Source organism: Neolamprologus multifasciatus, chromosome 17 (genome assembly GCF_963576455.1).
Source record: "Neolamprologus multifasciatus chromosome 17, fNeoMul1.2, whole genome shotgun sequence".
NCBI classification, from domain to species: Eukaryota; Metazoa; Chordata; class Actinopteri; order Cichliformes; family Cichlidae; genus Neolamprologus; species Neolamprologus multifasciatus.
In genome coordinates, this window is record NC_140455.1 from 8,692,127 (window position 1) to 8,714,872 (window position 22,746).

Here is a 22,746-nt window from a genome sequence, read left to right on the forward strand (position 1 = left end):
TTTCATTTATAAACGAGAAGCTGAACACAACTGATATTGTAAATTGGATTCATCACATTCATCACAGAGAGCTTATATGAGAACGCACTTCAGTTTCTCTCAGAACCAGGAATACGTTAAATTTCCTGTTCAAAAACTGTTACAATTTGGAATGTTAAAAATGTAATCATTTGCAGATAAAAGACTATTTAAATAGTTAGCCCCAGTGAGATAAATTTGTCAAATCATTCACTAGAAAATGTGACATTAGTTACCCAAAATTATGTTGCAGATTTATTGAAATCATACCTGTGCGAACGCCAACAGGAGAGCTGTGGCCACTTGAGCAACTCCCAGACACAGATTGAACCGTGAAGGAGTAGTACCGTCCACAGTATGTATTTGTGAAATAACAATTGTTTTCTTGAGTCATGCATTCCCTGACCATTCCCTGGGTGCAAAGAAGAATATTTAATATTTAACCAGTGCTAATTTACATGTTCTAGTTTATCACAAAGGTCAACATTTGAAGAAAAGATTTTAGGTTTCTGTTGATCTGACCACTTTAAGATAATGTGTATGTCAAGACTCTCAAAAACTTTCTTTTTGAAATCCAACTTCTATGATTCTGTTTTCTACTTAGGTAGATAAAGTCTTGGGAATTTGAAGAGATCAGAAAAACAGTGTTAAACAAGCAAAAATTAAGGAGCTAGTTTAAGAAACTGGCTGGAAATGTTCAAACAGACTATCTAGTTCTGCATGAAATCTGCCTCCCAGAATTTCTAAAGCTTAATAAAGGAATCTTCTCATTCAGTTCTCAGCAAGATGTTTTTATTGGATGAAAAAAGGTTGTGCAATTATTATTTGACAAAAATAACCAATTGTAAATCTAAAATATAATACCTTGGAGTCGACTGCCCTGGCCAAGTAGTGGTTTGCTTCGTTTGTCTGATTCCATGAAAAAATTATGACATCACTGTTGCAGTCCCGCAACAACATCGGGTTGGCTGGAGGACAAGGGGCTTGATGGGAAGACATAGAGTCATTTAAAAATAGCACATCACAGACATGACGTATATGCTGTATATAAAGGATGGGTGGTAGAGCTATCTATGGATGGATAGCAGGAGAGCTAAAAACAAACAAACAAAACTAGTTGGATTAAATATCCTCATCAAAGGTGAACTTCTCAAATCTCTGTTCAGGTTAAAACGCCCTGATACTAAAGATTGCGCTCCAGTGTTGCTTTTCACTGTATAATGTTTCAGGTTTCACTTAAACACAGGCTCATTCTTAACTGGCCGAACACAACACAATATGATATAGACAGCAAATCTCAAAAGGAGACCCAGTTTTCAAAGGAGACGCCTAGTGATCACTAAAACAAGTGTGTGAACTTGGAATGAAAAACTTGTAAACAAGTATTCCCATTAGGCGCAAGACCAATGTGACACCAGTAATCGCTATCCTGAGGTAAAAACAAGTGGGTGTAATATACTTGGAAAAAGCTTAAATTTGACATCAATCCTTGTCTCAAAATTAATTTGTAGCTGATTGGTGGAGGTTGTTATTGTTATTATAAAAAATAGAGTTTTTCTTTGTCCTTTCCAGGGATTTGTTCTTTTTAAAAAGGTGTTATATCACTTGATTGACTTAAGGATTCATTGTCCCGTATTAAATACGTGGGTGGTTGACATGTTAGAGCTGCTTGTCATGAAATTATATTCAGCAGCATCCAAGTCACGACAACTTAGCCAAGCACAATGTGACCCATTGGGTGGGGCTGAACACGCACTCTCAGCCCTGAGATCCCCGACTGAATGGAGGGATATGTGAGACGAAAAGATTAACTGCCTGCCCAAAATAGACAATAAAGTCCTGACATCCAGTTGACTATTGCTGGAGGGCCAAATATTTACCAATAGAAATTATGCAATAGGTAAAAATACTGCTAGTTATTAATCGTCTCTCCCGATAAAGATGTTCAGTGTTTCAACGTCTAATCTAAAGGAGCATTAAAAACATTTTACAGATGCTTGTGTAACAGGATGAGGCCTTCTGCTGATCTTATGAAAAGAGTTGTATATTGTCTCCAGTAGTTCAAGAGCAGCTTTCTGAAAGTCTGACATTTATAGAAGTTCCCTTACAAGGTAGAAGCTTGAAATACGTGACCACTTACTAGACCACCTTATGCCCCTTATGCTTGATTTGTGGACAATTATACCTAAATGTGGGACATCAATAGAGAATCACTGCTTTACATTTCTTTGTTAAAACAAATTCCTTTATATTTCTTCTTCATTATTTTTAGCCCCTCTTCAGATTGGCTTCTTTATTTTAAAACTTAAAAGTAAAATGCCAGATTTTTCAATACCAAACCTATACGAGTATTTGGAATATGAGCTCTCAGATTCTTCCTCATTTAAAACAAGATGGATTATTTCAGTTTTTACAGCTGAAGAAGGAAACAATCCCGCTGTGAACAAAGGTTCAGCTGGTTGGGTATGCTGCTTACACACTTCACAAAAACCCTGACAAAAACAGACTTTAAAGGGAACCACATTGCTTCATTTTCTTTGTGTGTGTGTGTTTATTCGGTCTCACCAGTGTTAAAAGTAGCTGAGGTGTTGTTGATTAAGTTCTTGCATTTGTCTGATATGGGCGTTACATACACCTTGTATTCCTGGCCACAGCTCAGTCCTTTAATCAGACAGTTGGTGCTTTGGCTGGTGCATTCCAGCTGTGTGCCATTACTGCCAACTGCCACGGCCCTGTAGGACGTGGCCCCCGAAGCAGCCGGCCAAGACACGGTGACAGAGTTAGTGGTACAGCTGTAGTCCACTGATACCGATGAAACAGGTGTCAGCTCTGCAAGCAACGCATTAATATAATTTTATTTCAGAAAATTATATCATTTCACTGATGTTTGATGCTACATTGCCTCTAATCTGTATTTGAAGGGAAACCTCATATCTAATAGTAGAGTGCAATAAAACCCAAATAATCTTCTCACATGTCTCTTTTCCCATCAGCCTCCACCTAACCTAACAAATAGGTTTTCAGAACATCTGAATTGTCCTTGAGGATCATATTCTAAGTGTCTGAAAGGGACGCTTCAGAGAGAATGGCTGACCTAGATCCTAATCACCAAGTTATTGATATTGTGTGGCTCTGCAGACTCACTGTTGGTGGTGTATGTGTAGTCTGTGGGCTCGCTCGCCACCAAGAACGTGCTGTATGAAGACACTGATATCAGATAGGTGGAGCATGGGAGGATGCCTTGAACATCCAGCTTGGTGTCTGGGACATCGTATGAAGAGGGTTGGCTGCTGGGATCATCTAGGTTGCGAATCTTGACATGGTATAAAAGGACCGTATTCACCGGCTCCCACGTTATTCTTGCCATAACCTGGTTAGTCTGTATTGCAGTGATACCCACTGGAGGCTGCACCACTGAAAGAGAGTGGGATTTATTCAGATATGAATACTCTTAAATAGTTGACACAAATCAGTGAAATACTTTTTCTACACAAGTTTCTAATTCTTAGAGACCTTTGATTAAAAAGGGTCAAGCTACCATTTATAAATGCATACAGCCACGTTTAAAGGATCAGTTCATGTGTTTTCTAGTTCACTTAAAGTAAGGTGCATAGCTTTAATGTAAGTTTTCACTTTCTATGCATTTATTTTGGAATATCTGCTCCTGTCCCCCTGCAAAAGTCATGAGATCTCTTTGAACATTCTCTTTTTTAAATTTACCAAACATTTGCAAGAGTTACCTGTTTTTCAGAGAGCGACTATAAAATACCCATCCACCCTAAAGCACTTCTACATTCTAATTGAAGTTGGTCACTTACAGGTTGTGATGGTCTTCACTTTGCTTCCTCTTCCCAGGCCTGCCTGGTTAACTGTGTAGACATAGCAGTCATAGTTGGAGGAATGCTGCAGGTTTCTTATCACAGCTGTGGTGTTGGTGTATGTAAAGTTCATCGTGGTTCGAGTGGTCTGAGAGTACACCTCTAGATAGTATTTCTGTGCTGAAGGCACTGTTGTCCATGTTACTTTGATTGAAGTACTTGATAGTGCTCGCCCTTCAACTATCTGTGATGTGTCAGGGACTGGTGGGAAAGAGCAGGCGAGACTATTTCACATAAACTGCTAAAGGAAGTCAACATAAAAAAATGACAGTATTTTCAATCCTGATCAATCAGTGTTGTTGTGAAAATGTTGGACTTACCTGTGAAAGCCAGAGTGGAATTAACACACGCCACATTGAAGAAGACAAAAGCTTTAACAGTCACATTATACTCAGTTCCTGGTTTTAGACCAAAGATGTTCCTCTCAGTCTGGGATCCGGATATGGACGTTATAACTGGTGCAGACTGTGGAGAGTTTTTCTCCCGAAGGTCCAAGACATAGTTTGTTGTTCCAGGATATTCCTTCCATTTTACCAAAATTGATGAGGCACTTGATGAACTTGCTGACACGATGTTGCATCCTGAAAGAAATGGAAATGCACTGCAATAAACTTTGACATTAAAGGTTACACAGCAACAAATAATACAGCCACATATATGTCACACTGAACAGAAGCCAGTGTGACATCTTGAGCTTTAATGATATTTTCTATTCTATTATAGTCTAGTCATTATCATGGTCATAAGTTTAAAAATGACCAAATTATGCAAATACATAGCTCTTTAGACCTGCATAGTCATGCAAATCTCTCCATTTTCTTACCTTCTGCAATGTGAAGTGTCTGTAAATGAAAACAATGAAAAATCATACAACTGTTTCAGTTTTATAGATTTTAACATAAAAAGTTATATTTAGCTGAGTTAGACTTACCAAAGCTAAAGAAAAGCATATGGCTCCCAACAATCCCATCTTTGACAATGAGAGCGGGATTAAAATTACTTTACTATACAAGGGAGTAAAATGCAAAAGGTGTGCTGGATTCTTTTGAGCTTTAACTCAGTATGCCTGAGAACCAATCAGTATTCCTCAAATAGAGGGCAGGCTGTCCCTCCAACAGCCCCAGGCAGCATAAGCTGCCCTGGGAACACAGCATGAGGGAGGGATGGAGGGCGGGATGGATACATGGATGAGAGTTTACCTGAAATGAGGATGACAGGAAGGTCATCACCCTCTCTCACTTCCTCTCTCTTTTTTCCCTCTTGTTCAGTCTATCAGCAGCCATAACCTCGATCCAGGCATTTTCCTTGCTGTCTATTTGTAGTATCTATTATTTTGTGTTTATTATTTGCAATATCAAACAGTCTTTTTGTTGTTCTTCTGTTTTTTAAACTACAGAAAACAAAAGATTAGTTTTAGGATCTCTCAGTTCAGCCGTGTTTATTAAATCACAAGAGAAAAAATATTAATTCATCCACGTAAGTCATATGTCACATGTTAACACAGCATTGTCGTACCTAATATTTGGAGCCGTAGTTTACGACATAATGTTACTGACCTATTAAGCCTTACTGCTCATTAACCCAAGCATGATTGATTCATTTTTTTTTCTTTTCTGTCGAAGTAACTGAATGTTTACACATCGTTATTCATTTAGTGGTTTCTTTTTCTTCAAGAAACAATACATGAGAGTGCGGTAAATGACCTGAACTTGGGAGGGGCTGCTTAAGCAAAGAAAAGAAATGCACCTGAAACTAAAGTCAGGAATGTAAACTTGTGAACTGGGACTTCATCTAGATGGGATGAACTTCCTAACGCACAGAGATTTACTAACTTGAGTAAACTCATTCATAAACTGAATTTTTGCAGGTGTTTAGTACAAACAAAAAGTGAAGCGGATTTCTTCCTAGATATCTTAATCCCAGAGCTGACATTATGCTGGGCTGAAAAAGATCTTTGTCACACTTGAATAAAGGCCTATGGTTCCTCTTCGTGTATTACAAAAAAGGAAGTCAGTGTGAAAATGGATATGGGCTAGAATACTGTGAGGAAACTTTAGATGTTCTTAGGCAAAAGAGCAATTATGAACAAATAATGTGAACATCTTGATATTTTAGCTGTGATATTGTCCTGAGGTAGACAATATTACAGGTCGGTGTTAAGGATCCTGTGTTGCAACTTCCTATAAATCGGCCTCCATAAAAATGACAATGCAACACAGAAGGGTTGGGTTGTTTCGGCCTCTGGCTTCTCACCAAGCGGTGATCTCCAGTGGTTAAAAATGAATCCATTGACCAGATAACAAAAAGTGCAGATCCTTGAATGGCCACTTGAGTTTAAAAGCAAGTCAATGCTAATTCACGCCCATGTTAAAATGCACAACTTTAGAACAGAAATAAACATGTTTACACCGTGGTGCAACTTCTGTCATCACAACAGCTACGCTCATCTTTATATAAAGTTGGCTTTACCCTGTAAGGAACCTAGAGGTGAATTAATGACGACTGCATTCAAATCAGCGACAATATTATGCATGAAAGCTGCTTGGTAGGATACATATATTCAATCTCTGATTTCCCTACTGCAGGGTGTCTCAAAGTTAGGTGCTTACTATTTTGGAGGGCATTGGTCTCCTGCAGGGGAGGCTGAATGACCAGAGTAAAAACATTAAAAACATGCAGTGAAATGAAGTCAGGTGTACAGAAGTTGGCACTAGTTATAAACAAAAAAAAAACAATTTAAGGCCATGTTTTACCAAATGGAATGTATAAGTTTAATTCGCAGAAGAAGCAAGTGAATGCGAGGGTCACCACAACAGACCATGAGTTTTAAGGTTTAAGTTTGATATCATCAAGAAAGATAAGCACATGAATTGTAAGTCTTGTACCCCAACATTTTATTGCAGTTTAGCGAACATTTTTAAAACACACATTATGTGAAAAATATAAATCTTTTTTCAGACAGACATTTTATTTTCTCTGTGTCACGTTCCTGGGTCTTTTGACCCAGCGTTTTTAAGTTTTAGTTTATGTTTGATGTTTATGGTTTATTTTTAAGTTCATTCGATTATCTAAGCTCATTTGTCTATTTCGATTCCCCTTGCATCTTCAACCCCTTTGTTTTAGTCTCCCTTTGCCCTTTATGTGTTCAAGCTGCATGTCTTATGTTGTCAAGTTTATATTATCAAGTTTATATGTCTGCGTCTCATGTTTCCTGTTTTATTGTGAAAGTCTGTGTCCTAGTTCAGCGTAGTCAGCGTTGCTTCCTGTGTCTCGTTATGTCAGATTAGTGTCAGCTGTTTCCTCATGTGTTTCCACTTCCCCTAATCACCCTTGTGTGTATTTAGTCTGTGTGTTTCTGTTCATTCCTTGTTAGGTCGTCTGTTGTCCACGCCAAGGTTTCCATGTCATGTTTCATGTCTAGGTTTTTCTTGTTGTTTGTTTAGCTCTCCCAGTTATGTTGATGTTAGTTTACTTCGGTTTGCCTTGCCCTTTCTTTGTACCTTTTTTTACCAGCCTTATTAAACGGCTCGCTTTTTCTTAATACTCAAGCTTTGGTCCAAGTTCCTTCGTGTCTGCATTTTGGGTCCACTCTTCACAATTAATACAGTCTGCCACCGCCAGACTGTGACACTCTGTTTCTACAAATATGAAGGCCTTCTGTCAGAATTGGCATCTGGCACTGCTTCTTCTGCAGAAAATAACAGTATTTCTTTACAATATAAAACACTTTCTTGAGCAGTAGTGTATAAAACACTGTAGTTTTACTGTGAATGTAATGGTTTATAGGAGTTTGTTTTTGCAGTTTTCCAACCTCACTTTTTATCCTTACACAATTAAGCTGGCACCTATCTGGTGAAGTGAGTCATATTAAAATGAGACATTGCTTTGTTGAAAGAAGTATAAGTGAAAATGGTGCAGATGATGTTGAAGGAAATGCTGCTTTTAATCAAGTAATATTAGAGTTTAAGGTAGTCATCATCATCTATTCAGTTTAACGTACAGTGCACCTAGACAATATAATAGTGGTTATATTAGTGATGTTATGCACATACTAAAATGAAAATATATAGAAAAATTCACACTGATTTCAGTTAGTGCGTAATTGCATTTTTTTCCTATTTTATCATGTTATCTCTGTATGATGGTGATAACAACAATAATAATAATAATAAATTATTATGTTAATCAATAACAGTTCAATCTTCTTTCACGTCAGGTTGATGATCCTCTAATCGCCTGAGCCAAGGTGTGAAAATGGGTGTGGGTCCCAATCAGCCAGGGTTTCGGGTGAGCTCATTGTGAAATCTGGCCCCACCTTATCATGTGAATTCCTGAGGTCAGATGGCCCAGGATGTGAGTGGGCATTAAGGCGTCTGGGAAGAGAACTCAAATGTACTCAAGTGTAGCGAGGAATGCCCAGACCTCTACATCAGAGAGACCCAACAGCCACTTCACAAGCGCATGGCACAACATAGAAGAGCCACCTCCACAGGACAAGACTCCATCTGCATCTTAAGGATAAAGGACACTCTTTCGAGGATGCCAATGTTCACATTTTGGACAGAGAGGACAGATGGTTTGAAAGAGGAGTGAGCGACCATCTTTGAACAGAGGCGGTGGTTTACGACACCAACTCTCTGCCATCTATAATCCAGTTTTGAGTTCCCTCCCCAGACGCCTTAATGCCCACTCACATCCTGGGCCATCTGACCTCAGGAATTCACATGATAAGGTGGGGCCAGGTTTCACAATGAGCTCACCCGAAACCCTGGCTGATTGGGAGCCACACCCATTTTCACACCTTGGCTCAGGCGATTAGAGGATCATCAGGGGTCCTTTTTTCCCTCTGTGGGGGGATACTCCCACTAGGGTTATATCTGGGACTCTCCACCATTTGACCTTAGAACTGAAGAAGCTTCTCGGATGAGAGGTGAAACGTCTTCAAGCAACTTAAAGAAGTCCAGACGCTTTTCTTTGCAAGATCCTTTGACATTGTGGAAATATGTTTTTCAGTCTGGTACTTTCTCTAGGTATTCATCCACAGTTTAATTACACTGCACCTAATACAGGAAATGGCACAGTTTGGCACAATGTAAGACACAAAGGCATACTTGAATGAACAATATAGAAGAGAGAGGCATACTTTTCCACACTAAAAATGTAGTTCTTTCTGATGTGGAAGTTAGATGAAAAGTTGTTGTAATCATTGACACCACTTTTACTTTACTAACAGAATAAACTGAAATGTTAAGTACATCCATACTTGAAAATAAAAGAAGTTCCTAAATAGGTTCTGGGATGCTTTTTAAGAAGGTTGCCACGTGGCAGGATTTGTTTTCTAGAAAGACTTTGGTTGCAGTTGAGCAGAATTGAAAGTGAAGATGGTCTTTAGCAACAGTTGCCAAGTTCTAGCTTTATACTGACAAAGGGTTGGAAAACTGCCACGGTGGCTCATGTAACAACTGCTTCCATACATCGTGGAAAACTGCTTGTTAAATTCACAAAGAGCAGTAAATGTCAAAGCCACAGAAGCAGCACAGGTCAGCTGAGCAACGCCTGTAAATGGAGAAGAATCTACGGGAGCTCACAAATGTAATGATTACTTGAATGATTCCTGAGTAATTTCCTGCACTGGAACTCAGGGTTCCCCTGTCTACTAAATGTCTCTTTAACCTCTGGAGACATGATCTGATGAAATGTTATACTGTGACAAAATATGGTTTCACAGTCACCATCATGGCATCAAGTTAGCCTAGGTTGAGAAAGCCTCAACAGGTTTGAGGACACACAGAAAAAAATGTCCCTTCATGTTTTGAGTGCTTTGAGAAATGAATGTTAATGTGGTGGGTTTTTTATTATGTGCGTGCTTTTTGCGAGGAAATTATACAAGAAATTATACAAAAAATATTCTATAAAAATCTCAATTTGGTGTTTGTTACACAAGCTGCTAAGAGATAGGTGTCTCGACAAAAGAGAGTCATGGCTCATGTTTTACCATTCAATGCCAACTATTCCCTACAGAGAGTTACAGTTTCCTTACTGATAACCAGCACTGTTCACAGTACGCTGAACATAATACCAGAGCCATTTGTGATTTCAAAGACTTCAGCCAAGTGAAACTTGCGCTACGAAAAAGTCCATGGCAACCATTGTTTCTGGGAGGAGCGCCGTGCAAAGCTGCAGAGGTGCAGCTGTCTTATGTAAAGGCACGTTGTAGGGTGTTTAATTAATCTGAGCCCTCTTCTCTGTGTGTTCTTCTGCGATACTGGTGATTAAAAATATGTTAACACCCTAATATGGAACTGCAGCAATGAATTTCTTCTAACTCACTGTAATTGTGGGTTTAACATCAAATATAGCTTCCCTCATTGTTAAAGTCAGTCTGCATACTGATGACGTTCAGCTTTACATTTCAGGTAATTGCATCTCTGCTGGAAACAAAAATCTTTAACAGAAATAAGAAATGTTCTAGTAATGAGTAATTTTCTAATCATTGGTATTTGGTAGAAAGAAGGAATGATGTGTATTAACAAAAATGAGAGGTAATCATTTTGTCTTCCAGTTTGAGTGAATATGGTACAGAGTAAAGGTGTTTTGCATTGATAACCAACAGCATGAATATCAGTTTTGTTAAAGAACTTTAATTCAGTTTTATTAGAACTAGATTCACTATTGACATGGAATAAATAGAATACAACATGTTGTCACCGAGAAGATATTTCTTGTATAATTATTACCATAAAATTACACACAAACTAATTATTTACTCTCAAATGCAAATTGATGCTGGAAACCACCTACCTGCAGTAGGCTCATTTTTACACACATGCTGCACAAAGTTAAAATTTAATTCTCATAATCATAAATAGCACAAAGAGAATTTAAAGCAAAGGCAGATCAGGAAAAGGTTCACAGAGCGGTGTCACTTCATCACCAACATGCCTCCTGCCTGGGTTTAAACTTTTAAAAATTGTATTTTATTGGTTACTTCATACAGTGAAGAGGTCTCTCCCATGTTCACAAGCAGCTGCTACAGAAGGTAGCTACACCTGTGTGGTTAGGCAGATTTTTCCACCACATGCCCTTTCTGACATATTTTGAGCAGAACACACAGAAAGAACTGCTGTTACACTTGTTTTTTCATTCGACACATGAAAATCATTTAACAAAACCATTTCTCATTTTCTTGCTCCATGACTGATTCCTGGTTGACATTTGTTCCTTTAGGAGCACGACTTTCTTCCTGTGGTGTAGCAGCGTATGATGAATATGTTGTGTAATATCTTCGGTGGAAGCAAAACATCAAGACACATCAACATTGTGTTCAGTTTGCGGTATTTTTAGTTTTTTTTGTTTCTTTATTGTAAGTCACTCATGTGCACATATAGGTACACATGTCTGTGTGGCCAACACAGAATTACAAACTGTGTTGCAATGTATTGTTTGTATCTTTTCATCATTGTGCAAAGAAAAATTACAAAATTACAAAACAAAACATAGCAGAAATTTGCAGATACTAGCTAAAATTATTTGCCATATTTTTAAAACTTAAATTTAAAAAAGCACAAAGGAATTACAGAGTCTCTATCTTCACCAAATGGGTTTTTTTCTGTTTATTCAAGCACAAAGCTACATGTCAGATATAATACATTCACTTACCATGTGCTTTTCTCTTCTTTAAATCACTGCGGAGGAGAAGAGTGAAGTGATTTAAAAAATAATACCATACTCCTCTTAAAGTGTGATTTTAATAATTTCCCTTAAGGGTGCCAAGTAGTGTTGATCTGTATTAAGTCTGTGCATAATAGCACCGTTCCAGCATAAAGGGACAACTGGCTTTTCTTTTATGAGGTATTCTTTTATGAATAGCTTTTTAGTCACTCAAGTTCTTTATCAGCTCATTGTGGATGTATTTGATGTGTTTATAAATACTGCAGTTTTACGTGAATTTATGCATGTGGGCACTGACCCCTGATAAAAATGTTGAACTTACCTGTGGAAGCCAGGGTTGAATTCACACACGCCACACTGAAGAAGACAAAAGCTTTGACAGTCACCTTATACTCAGTTCCTGGTTTTAGACCATAGACGTTCCTTTCAGTCTGGTGTCCGAATATGGGCGCTGTAATCGGTGCAGACTGTGGAGAGTTTTTCTCTCGAAGCTCCAAAATATAACTGGTCGCTTCAGCATGCTTTTCCCATTTTATTAGAATTGATGATGCATTTGAGGCACTTGCTGACAAGATTTTGCACCCTGGAATAAATGGAAGCACATGCAGTAAGCTTTGTTATTAAAGGTTGTACAGGAGCAAAAAATGCAGCTACACACACAAAAAAAAGTTTGTTATTATTTGAATCTATCTGTAGTGCTTTTTTATTCACAATCATTCCTTTGTATTTTAAAAAAAAAAAGACTTTTTCATTTTCTTACCTTCTGCACCTTCATGTGTCTGCAAATAAAAACAATAGAACATTATTTTTCTTTTGTTATTGATAAATATTGATCATTTGATAGATTTCAACAAGTTTAAAAGTTGTATTTACCTGAGTTAGAGTTACCAAAGCTAAAAAAAAAAGCCTATGGCTCCCAACAACCCCATCTTTAACAATGAGAGCGGGATTAAAATTAGTTTACTATACGAGAGAGTCAAATACAAAACGTTTGCTGGATTCTTTTAAGCTTTGGTCCACTCAACCTGAGAACCAATCAGTATTCCCCAAATGGGGGCAGGCTGCCCCTCCAGCAGCCCCAGGCAACCAGAGATGCCGTGAATCAACAAAAAGAGGGATGGAGGGAAGTTTTCTCTGTTTTCAATGTAAAACGTGGCAGCAGTTTTTCAGCAGGAATAATGTCTGGTGTTTGGGAACTATTTTTGTAATTTGAGACTTTGAAAACTTTTTTCAATGCATTATATAAAGCCAGTGTATCTTTCCCGGTATTACTCGGCTTGACCTAATAAAAAACCTCAAGGTTTGACATTTGAAACAGGTGGCAACTGGCAAAGCTGAAAAATGAAGCCAATGTGGGAGTGACACAAACTCTAGTCGTCTAGTTGAGGCTGGTTGCAAAAAAGGAAAGACCACAAATTCTTACATCACAAGGACATTCTGATTATTGTCTTTTATACTCTGAAGTTAAAAAACAATCCCCATATTTACAGCTACTGTATATTATGTATGATTGTATATTTATGTTTGACACTTGGGAGATAGGGGAGTGTGAAAACCAAAAGATGTTACAGGCCAAATTTCTGATTTTAGAGACCTCTGTTTATGGGAGAGCTGGAGGCAGTGGCACAGAGCTCTGGGATCTCTTCTTAAATTGCTTTCTCTGCAACTTGGTTATCCGATTTTCTGGTTTACTTACAGTGTCAGAACTTTATAAATGTATTGATAAATATATCTATAACTTGTAACATTTTAGTCCAGTCTAACATATTACCTGCATGTAAGTCCAGACTTCAAACATGTCACCCAACTTGATCATATTTGATTAAATTTCCAATGTAACACAAAGATGAAGATGATGCTGTTTGCCTTACCAAATATAACATTCTCATCAGAGAGCCAAGTGTTCACTCATGTGTAATCAGTTTGAAGAAAATACAGTTGATCTTGAAGAAGGGAAAGTTTCAGACACAACAAAACAGCTTCTAACAGAATTAACCCTTTAAAGCAAATGTATCGTTGATACATGAGGTTATGAGTGTTTGAGACTTCTACATCATCAGTTTAATGTTTTGAAATTCACTTAAACAAGCTTTCTTGCCCATTGTCATGCTTGGTTTGAATGTCAGCAGGACAGGCTGAATATAGTAACTGCTGCCATGTGACTGTTAAACAGATTTAACTAACAAAGCATTATCAACATCCTGATTTACAGATCACATATCTACATCCAAAACAAAACACTATATGATGATGATGCTGGGAGTTCTTTATTACCAGAAATTTCCATCACTTTGAGACAATGACACGTACTGAAAGCAGTTCATTACATCCTAACAATATAAAACAGAGAACTGACTAGTTGTTTTAAAAGGGAAAAAAAAATCATGTATTTAAAGATGAATATATCAGTTCGTGTTCCTTGATTGTCAGGAGGACAATGAGCTACACATTTATTGTGCTTCAGTCATCTCTATGACAAATTTCTTGAACTGAAGAAGAAAAATCCATCATATGTAGTTTGAATTAGCTACTCAAGCATGGTAAATGTTTTACTATCAATTATCAATTGCAATTTTTACCAGTTTTTAAAAAAAATATATATATCTTTTTCCTATTAAATCCAGTAATTTGTGGTTAAAATTAATTTCTAATTTCCCCAATTTAACATAACTTTAGTTACTTTAACTTTAATGTGTGATTTTCACAGATCACAGATTTGAATCTTAAATGTTGGAGCAGACTGTGGGTTTGCTTTCCTATGCCACATAAAAATCATCGAACATTATACCAACATGTTTCATGGCTAAACATTTGTGGTTGTTTCTCTATATATTTATGAGGCTGGGATCATTCCGGTGAGGATGGGGGTGATGGATGAGGAAGAGGAGGATGAACATGTTTTCTGTCGAGGAAAAAGATCAAAACCCATGAAAACTGAATACTGACCTGCAATATTTGTACTTTTATTTTCGCTCATTGGTTTAATGTGCTCAAATCTGATGACAGCACTGTCAAGTGTCGCTGTGTTTTTTGTAGCCAGAAGATAGACATTAATATACACAAGACGGTAGAAACAAAAGATGATCAATTATTTTAATTGTCATTAAAAATGTTATCATAAATTCAAGACATAGACCGTTCCACAGTTTAGCACCATAAAAACAGAAAGTGAACTCTGATACTTGTATTTGGCATTTATGGTACATTTTTTTAAAAAAGGAGTGGTGCTGACAAAGTTTCAGATGGAAGACTTTTGAATCTTATCTTAATAATTTTCATCTTTTTATATTTCATACCTTTCGTGTAGTTTTTTTTCTGCATGATACATGTGTAAAATTACAGAAAAGGTTATGGTAACTCAAACATAACATCAAAACATCAAACTTAATTCACAGAAAATGTCCTTTTTAATTTTATTCTTTTTACCCATATGTTGATCTATAACAGGTAGACTTTAGTGTAGTACAAATGTCTGTGTGTATCAGGGATCTTTATCACCAGGAAAAGCTAAAAATTCCTCCTTCAAATTTTCCAAAGCTGTCCAGTGCACCAGATTGAAGTCTTTACTGATTCGAGCCCTCAGGCTTTATTTTTGACAGTACTGCTATTGCTTATATCTGCTCTCTTTAGCCAGCTGCTTACCATTTGTTGCTAAACATGCTAGTCCACGCTTCGCTTCCCTCTGTAAATAACTGATGGAGAAGAGATTGAAGCATATTTAGAAAAAAATGCATGCATTTTTTTTTTTACAATCTAATGCAATCCAAAATAACATTTTTTGAATCCAAATTAAAAACAATCTAGAGAGATGGCAAACTTACCTGTGCCAATGTTGTCTCCTAAACAGGTGACTAAAAGAGCAGAAACAGAAAAGTCAAAATCTGAGGTACTTTTTTTCTAATCACAGTTACTGATTCATGTTTATATAAAACTTTACCCTGACAAAACATGGAAGTAATGAGAAAAATGTGTGAAAGGGATCGCTATAATAATATAATCAATGGAAAATAAAATAAACACAAAGTCTAATTTTATACAATTTCACTTTGAATTACCCGAGTACAGTCTCTTTGGGCAGAATTGGACTTTGCTGCCCTCTTGTGTGAGTGGAGCGACCACTACATGATAGACGTCCCCGCACTGGACGCTGCCGAAGTCACAGCTGTTGTCTCCAGGAGCTGCGGTGCAGTTGTAGTTGCTGTTGATCCCCACCATCTCTGCGATGGAGCTGTGGTTGCTCCCAGTGCTGCGCCAGTAAACCCGCAGAGAGTTACTGGTCGTGCTGTATAATTTGACACCAGACTGACAGCAGGGACCTGCGACAAAGACATGCTAATGAAGTGATGCATGTCTTGTGACTAGAATACTACTTTGCAATTAAAGGCTGAAGAAAAACGGATTACTATGACTGTAACAGCTTTGGTTTTGCTCCTTCATCGGTAGGCATATCTTCTGTTTGTATACACTTATCTTGATACTTTAAAAAAATCCACAATTCCTTGTAAGTTTTTACTTCAATACATAAAATAAAGGCCTTTAAGTCATAAATTAGTTTTTTCAAGTGACTTACTACGCTGCTTTGCACCTCCATATTTTTAGTCTTATACTCTGTTTTAGTAATTTTGCATGATTCACATGATTGCCAGAGCTCCTCAGTTCATCCTCTCTCTAAAAGAGTTGTTTTAACTTTTCTCCTTTGAAGGCAACCCTCTTTTTAAGCCAGCCTTCTTTGGATTGCCTGTCCTTAGCAAACAGAAGGTTTGATCAGCAGGTGGCTGGGGGTTGTGACCAAAGCCATTAGAGGAGTCCGATGCCTTATCTTTTGGGTCATTGCATGATATGCACGTAAATTGCCATGATTATTTGAAACTATGTACATATTTCAAACAAGTAACCAAAGTAAAACCATAATAGATCTGTGCACATTTTTATAAACTTGTCAGAGCTCTCTGACAGATCATTTTAGCCTTTAAATTTGTCCACACCTCTTCTGTGTTTTCCATTCTTTTATCTTTCACTGACCACTCTTTGTTACTTATTGTCACGGTTTATTAGAAGACATCACTCACTTGATGAGAAACCCTGATAGGTGCAGTTGGACCTGCGTCCGTTATGGCTGATTGCCTCCATGGTGACAGTGTAGTTGGTGCTGCAGGTGATGCATCCCATGAGGCAGTGGGAGTCCTGGGTATGGCAGCGGGCATGACCGCGTGATGATGTCAGAGTGGCGATGAACAAGCGTGCCCCTTTGGCGTGAGACCACGACACGTTGGTGATTGCCTGGGTCACCTGATCCACCGTCAGATTCACTGGGCAACACGGTTCTGCGATAGAAGATGAGGTGTGCGAAATAGTTATAACATATCAATTAATGTACAGTTCAGTATATTTTTATATTGCAGCTAGGCAAAAGTGTCTAAATATGAGTCTTGTAAACTAGAAAAATTGACGTAAAGATGGGCAAAGTGTTTAATTGAACATAAACTCTTTTAGGTCCCGTATAATTACCTGGAATAAAGTCACATATGAAGTTATGCAAAGTTGTAAAGTTAAGCAAGAAAGGTCAGGAAGCAGCACTGACCGTTCGTGAGTGACAGCATTCGACTGCTCACCTGTTTCTAGAAACTCAGAGTAGCTGGGTAAACTCAGACCAGCTGTGCTGGTTGCTTCGATGCTTACTTCATAGGTGGAGCCACAGGAAAGGTCAGTGATGTCACAGCTGCTTTTATTGGTGCTACAGATGTGTTTGTCATCATCTCCATTTGCGCTTACAGTGTAATTAGCGGCCCTGTTATTTGCTGTCCAGCTGACAGTGACGCAGGAGGAGGTCTTTGGATTGAGCATCACATTGTTCGGCATGCAGGGAGCTTCGAGAATGGAAAGAAGGCTGAGTTAATGGTGTCCACGTTGTTTAAGGACCCCTCAAAATTATGAGGTGACATCTTTTTTTTTAGATATTGTGGACTTTTTCTCCTTGGATATGTCTTATTTATATACACAAGTTTTCTACCTGTGTCTTTGGTGTGAGCTTTACAAGCACGGTTGCAACCGCTCACATCACTGCAGGGAATCACCACCACACTGTAGGCAGTGTCACAGCTGAGGCCAGAGAGGACGCACAATGGTGCGGTGTCATTACAGAGGATGACCTCTGAACTGTGTGCAGCCCGGGTCTCGTACAGCACTGCCCCCCGTGAGGGCATCCAACTGATCTCCAGAGTGTCAGTGCTCACCGCTGACACTGACACATCCTCCGGGCAACACACCACTAAAAGAAGTTTATGAATGATCAGAGAGTAAAGAAAATGCATCTCATCGTGACTAAAAAGTATAATTTTCTGCTGCTACTTACAAGTGGTGTAGTTAATAACTTGTCCTTGAGGACTGCTGCCAGCGTGGTTAAAGGCCAGCACAGACAGGAGGTATGTTTGCCCACACGGGCAGTGAAAGGTACAGTTGTTGCTGGTGGTGTTGCAGGTTTCCACACTGCTGCCAGCTGTCTCAAAAAGGGCCATGTAGCTGTCAGCATGAGCCACGGTTTTCCACGTTAGAGTGCAGTTGCCTTCTGAAGACTCCACTAGTGCCAAAGACTCAGGTGGGCAGGGGACTGCAGCACAAGACGGCAGGGAATTTAGTCACAGTCACACACTCATAGTGTCAGGTAGGGGTTCGGTGTAGAACACAAAAAACTTGTGTGTCACATTTTATAGCATGTTTTGCATTGTAGTTATTAAAAGTTTGAAAATTATTAATGAATAAATTGTTTTCTTTAAAATATATAAACAGTGTGATATAAAAAAAATGTTGAAATTGTTTTATCTGCTTATGAGTTTTAAAATGTTGTGGTTATAAAGGGTCAGAGTTCAGAGGTCAAAGTATTGCTACCATTGGTCCATAGTTACCCTTAGTGGTCATTAATTTTACAGGATACATTCAACTTTTGTAATGTGGAATTAAATTTGGGTATTTTTCATGTCATATGGAATATAAATCTTAATTAAAATAAATGCATTAGAAACAACACAAGTTTCTGCATTCGGCTTCATATCCGGAAGGTAATTCCAGTATTTTTAAAAAACATTATGTGGATGACACATTCATATCTCTTCTACTCACAGGTGATGAAGACTGCAGGGCTAGATGGATAGCTGGGCCCAGCCTCATTTGAGGCAGTGACTTGGATGGTGTGTACCTCTCCACACCCCACTACTGAGAGGGTGCAGGAGCTGGATGTGGTCTTACACATTAAGTTTAGGTCACTCGTCACATTGTACTCAATGGGTCCATGGACCTCCTGGTCTGGCTCCCAAGACACCAAGAGTCCAGCCACACTGCCATTCATCACCACAGACACATTGACAGACGTTGGGGTCCGAGGTCCTGTTAAATGACAAAAAATAAAAACAAAACCAGCGAAGGACTAAACTGGAGTAGACACCAGAACCAGTGTGATATAACTGCATTTGGATATTTTTGAATGCATGCTTTTATTTGTTGTAATTAAGCGGAAGATTTTGCTTTTTTTACTTCATTGTATTTTTCAAATGTCTACTAAAACAGGAAGTTTTCAAGGTTCTAAGTTTAGAAAACAAGTATTTCATCCTTGTTGTGCTCCTATATTTTAAGCAGCATGTTCATTAAACCTTATGGATAATTTCCCACAGTAAGACTCCTCGGAATTATAATACTGTGTGTGTTTTTGGTGGCTTTACTGCTTTGCTGCATTGACCCTAGATCATGGTTAAGCATTCTTCATGCTGTCCAGGGCTCTTACTGAATAACGCTCTGTATGCTAGAGTAAACACAAAGTGTACAGTCACAAACAGACAACTGTCTCAGTGCCTGCTTACGTGTAGCCTGTTTAATGTTCGAGCTGTCTCCCTTTCGACCTTCAAGATCCCAAGCAAAACAAGTTATGACGTAGAGTGAGCCAGCATCCAAGCCGGAGAAGGTCAAACTGGTGTTGGAGGTGTTGTACACGCCCATGCTTGTGTTTGAATCAAGCTTGCATATGGACAGGGTGTATTGGACGGCATGAGCAACTGGATCCCAGGATACAACGATGCTGCTGTTGCTCGTAGAGGAGGACGAAAGCTGAGGAGGAGCCAAAACTGTGAAAGACAAGATTAGACTGTTTTATATGTAGTAACTGGTGTGGGAGATGAATACTGTAGCACATTACTGAAAGTCCAAAAGTTTAATCCAAGACTATGTGAAGGAAGTCAGTGTAACGTCAACTTATAGTGGGTGCAACATTTAGAGCTCTTGTCAGTTGTTACATATTCAGACTGTGTTATTTTCTTTGATCATTTTAGTTTTTAAGTGAGGCAGAGCTTCAGAGTTTGATTGTGTTCACGTTCAAGAATCAGTTTGAAAGTTGCTTAGTATTAAAGTGTGAAAGGTTCAAGTAATTGTATGTTAGCAATGAAAACTGTTACTAATATATTAAGCAAGTAATCAGTATTATTAATAGATAAACTTTGTATTACTTTGGTAATAGTCACATAACTTTGTCTTCATTTCTGTTTCAAGTTAATCAAGTTTGCATAAATCAAAAAGTTTAGAGGACATTTCTCTGAATTATTAAAAAATGATTGTCACAAAGTGACTGGATTAGTTGAACAGGTGCAATCTTAAGAGATTTTTAAACAAGACCTGTTGACTGGTGCAAGATCAGTAAACTCATTGCACCGCTGAGAGGCGGGTTCATGTTTCATGTTCGTGAGAATCGAATGTTGCCCCCCGTAAAGATGAGATTAGAGCTGGTAACCCTTTACTCAGGAAGAGTTCAGCTCTTTATGTTTGACATAGAGGGGTCAGGTATGGTTACCACCGATGCCAGGGAGGCCCGTAGGGTTGAAGATGAGTGTGTATACTGTACCTTTCACTTGAACAATTGAATATAGTGGTTGTGCTGTTTAGACAATAAAACAGATCAAGTGACCTCTGCAGGGCATGGGGTGTGAGACCCATTTCACACGAGTAATTTGAAAATCCCACCTGTCTTTCCAGTTACAGGAATTGAGGGCTGGCTGCGGCCTGCGGTGTTCACAGCCATGATGCTGAGCGAGTACTCAGTGTACGGCGCGAGGGACTCAATCTCAGCTGGAGAGGAGGATGCTGCAACCTCTCTGAAGAAGCCATTGCTGTTCTCGACACGTATGATGTAATGAGACACCCCGTTTCTCGAGTTAAACTCCACTGTCAAGGTTGTGCTATCCAGTGACTTCACGGTCAGAATGGGCTCCATCATATCAGGGGCTGAAAGAGGCACAAACAATTCACAACAGGGATGGTATCAAGTCCACTCTTAAGTTAATTTTTACTGTATGTGTCTGCGTGCTGAACTTTAGATTTAAGTGGTTTAATTAAGTGTTTTTTTTTAATTTAAAAAGCAACCAAAACTACCCCATACTTTATTGTCTGTGAATCTCCTCTGGTACATTTACTGAACATAACTATAAATCACACGTTTATTACTAGTGATGTCTCAAGTGATACTAGTGATGCTAGCCTGAAAAATGGCAGTAATACTAGCAGTAAAACTGCCAACAGATCTAGATAGCTATATTTGCATTGCAAAATTACTTATTTTCATGGTTCCAGCATAGCTTTTTGCCTACATAATTTTATTTAGATCAGTGATCAGTGTGCCTAAACATGGCAGCTTTACAAACATTCTAACCCAGGGGTGGGCAATCTCAGTCCACGAGGGCCGGTGTCCCTGCAGGTTTTAGATGTGTCCTCGAACCAACACAGCTGATTTAAATGGCTAAATTAGCTCCTCAACATGTCCTGAAGTTCTCCAGAGGCCTGGTAACGAACTAATCATGTGATTCAGTTGTGTTGACCCAAGGTGTGATCTAAAACCTGCAGGGACACCGGCCCTCGTGGACTGAGATTGCCCACCCCTGTTCTAACCCATCGAGCTTTACAGGCTATTCTTTGAAATTTACAACTCAAATAACATTAATTGGGAAACTGTAAGTTCAAAATTAACAACCTTGAACTCTATGGAGAACGGACACTTAAAGACACTGTGTAATAAAAGTCTAATAATAGGTATTACCAGTCCAGCGTGAAGTTTGAAAAACTTAAGAAACACTGGAAAGTTTACTTCCTAAATGACATCCTTTTCATAATGAATCAGTTCTATTTTTTCCATTCAAATTATAAGCTACAATCTTAACACTCTTATGTGATGCAACAGAAATGAAGCTTGCTACAAATACTGTAGGATTTCATTGTGGTATACAGGGGGTTCATCAGCTGCTGTAGCGTGTTCTCCAAACTTTAAAAAGGTACTGGTTGCATTTCTATGCAACAGCTACACAGCCTGGACCCTCTAGAAATGAAACAACTTATTAGGACAAAGTCATGTTCAATAAAATTTATTTAAAAACTGTTTGTTTTAGAAATAAATAGTAAGATACTTCATATCTTAAACAGCATGAGCATGGACTGAAGTGCATGATGTCTTACCTGTTGATGATTCAACTGATGCAGTGCTGAGTTTTTGGGAACCACTCATTGCTTCAACTACGAAGTTATACATGACGTTTGGAGACAGCGAGGTAACAGAGCCCATCACTGTGTTTGGACCAAATGATGCAAAAGCGACATGTTCGCTCTGTGATTTTACAGTGATCTGGTATGAAGTGGCTCCAGAGTACCTGGTCCATCTGAGAGTCACAGTCTTTGATGTTGCAGAGAACACAGACACTTTAAAATCTAATGAAGGTAGAGCAAAAATCATCATAAGACACATTTGGCACCCTGAGAAAAAGATTCTTTCAGACAAGTCAAGTTTTTTTCTTGTTCTGTGATAAAGCGCCAACAGTTGAATATAGTAAAAGACAACATACAGTACCTGATTGGGCTGCAGCCTGCAAATTAAGATAAAATATATGTATTAAGTGTTCTGATCAATTTCCTATAACAATTATCTCCTCACTATTTATTACAATACCTGTGAGCACATGCCCAGTAATACAAAAATCTCCAGCCACTTCATAGCACCAGTTTTTCTGGTTTGTGTCTTCTCTCCTTCTCTTGATAGCTTCTCTTTGATTCTTAAAAACACTTCTCTCCAGTGGTTTGATCTTTTCTTAAACATCTACCAGCTGAAATACCTGCAGCAAGCCCCTCCTTGCTGCAGGTGGGGGTGGGGGTGGGGGGA

The 22,746-nt window shown here is 38.5% G+C and overlaps 2 protein-coding genes across 2 annotated transcripts in view; both read right to left on the reverse strand.

Annotated features, from left to right (window-relative positions):
• The window catches only part of fndc7b (fibronectin type III domain containing 7b), a 37,542-nt gene extending 32,420 nt beyond the window's left edge, over positions 1–5,122 (reverse strand). Inside the window, exons 1-8 of the mRNA XM_085138279.1 lie at positions 5,096–5,122; positions 4,720–4,738; positions 4,217–4,477; positions 3,837–4,097; positions 3,163–3,432; positions 2,584–2,847; positions 883–1,001; positions 289–430 (exon numbers count right to left, since the gene is read on the reverse strand). Coding sequence (XP_084994405.1) covers positions 289–430; positions 883–1,001; positions 2,584–2,847; positions 3,163–3,432; positions 3,837–4,097; positions 4,217–4,477; positions 4,720–4,738; positions 5,096–5,122 — 1,363 coding nt within the window. The remainder of the gene's footprint in view (positions 1–288; positions 431–882; positions 1,002–2,583; positions 2,848–3,162; positions 3,433–3,836; positions 4,098–4,216; positions 4,478–4,719; positions 4,739–5,095) is intronic.
• A 7,426-nt stretch (positions 5,123–12,548) lies between these two features.
• On the reverse strand, positions 12,549–22,724 carry LOC146498906 (fibronectin type III domain-containing protein 7-like). Its single transcript, XM_085137546.1, has 14 exons — positions 22,537–22,724; positions 22,438–22,453; positions 22,050–22,298; positions 20,568–20,828; positions 19,418–19,678; positions 18,684–18,947; positions 17,920–18,174; positions 17,578–17,835; positions 17,180–17,434; positions 16,637–16,891; positions 15,623–15,883; positions 15,389–15,418; positions 15,210–15,259; positions 12,549–14,469 (listed from the first exon to the last, which is right to left on the reverse strand). The coding sequence occupies exons 1-13, from the start codon at positions 22,681–22,683 to the stop codon at positions 15,228–15,230; spliced, it is 2,544 nt and encodes an 847-aa protein (XP_084993672.1). The 5' UTR covers positions 22,684–22,724; the 3' UTR covers positions 12,549–14,469; positions 15,210–15,227.
• Between the last annotated feature and the right edge of the window lie 22 nt (positions 22,725–22,746).

Coding starts and splice junctions, on each gene's coding strand:
- LOC146498906 (XM_085137546.1), bottom strand. CDS start 22,683: ATGTTTAAGAAAAGATCAAACCACTGGAGAGAAGTGTTTTTAAGAATC. Junction 18,948..19,417: donor GAACATTAAACAGGCTACAC/GTAAGCAGGCAC, acceptor GTCATTTAACAG/GACCTCGGACCCCAACGTCT. Junction 17,435..17,577: donor AGCTCACACCAAAGACACAG/GTAGAAAACTTG, acceptor CCATTCTCGAAG/CTCCCTGCATGCCGAACAAT.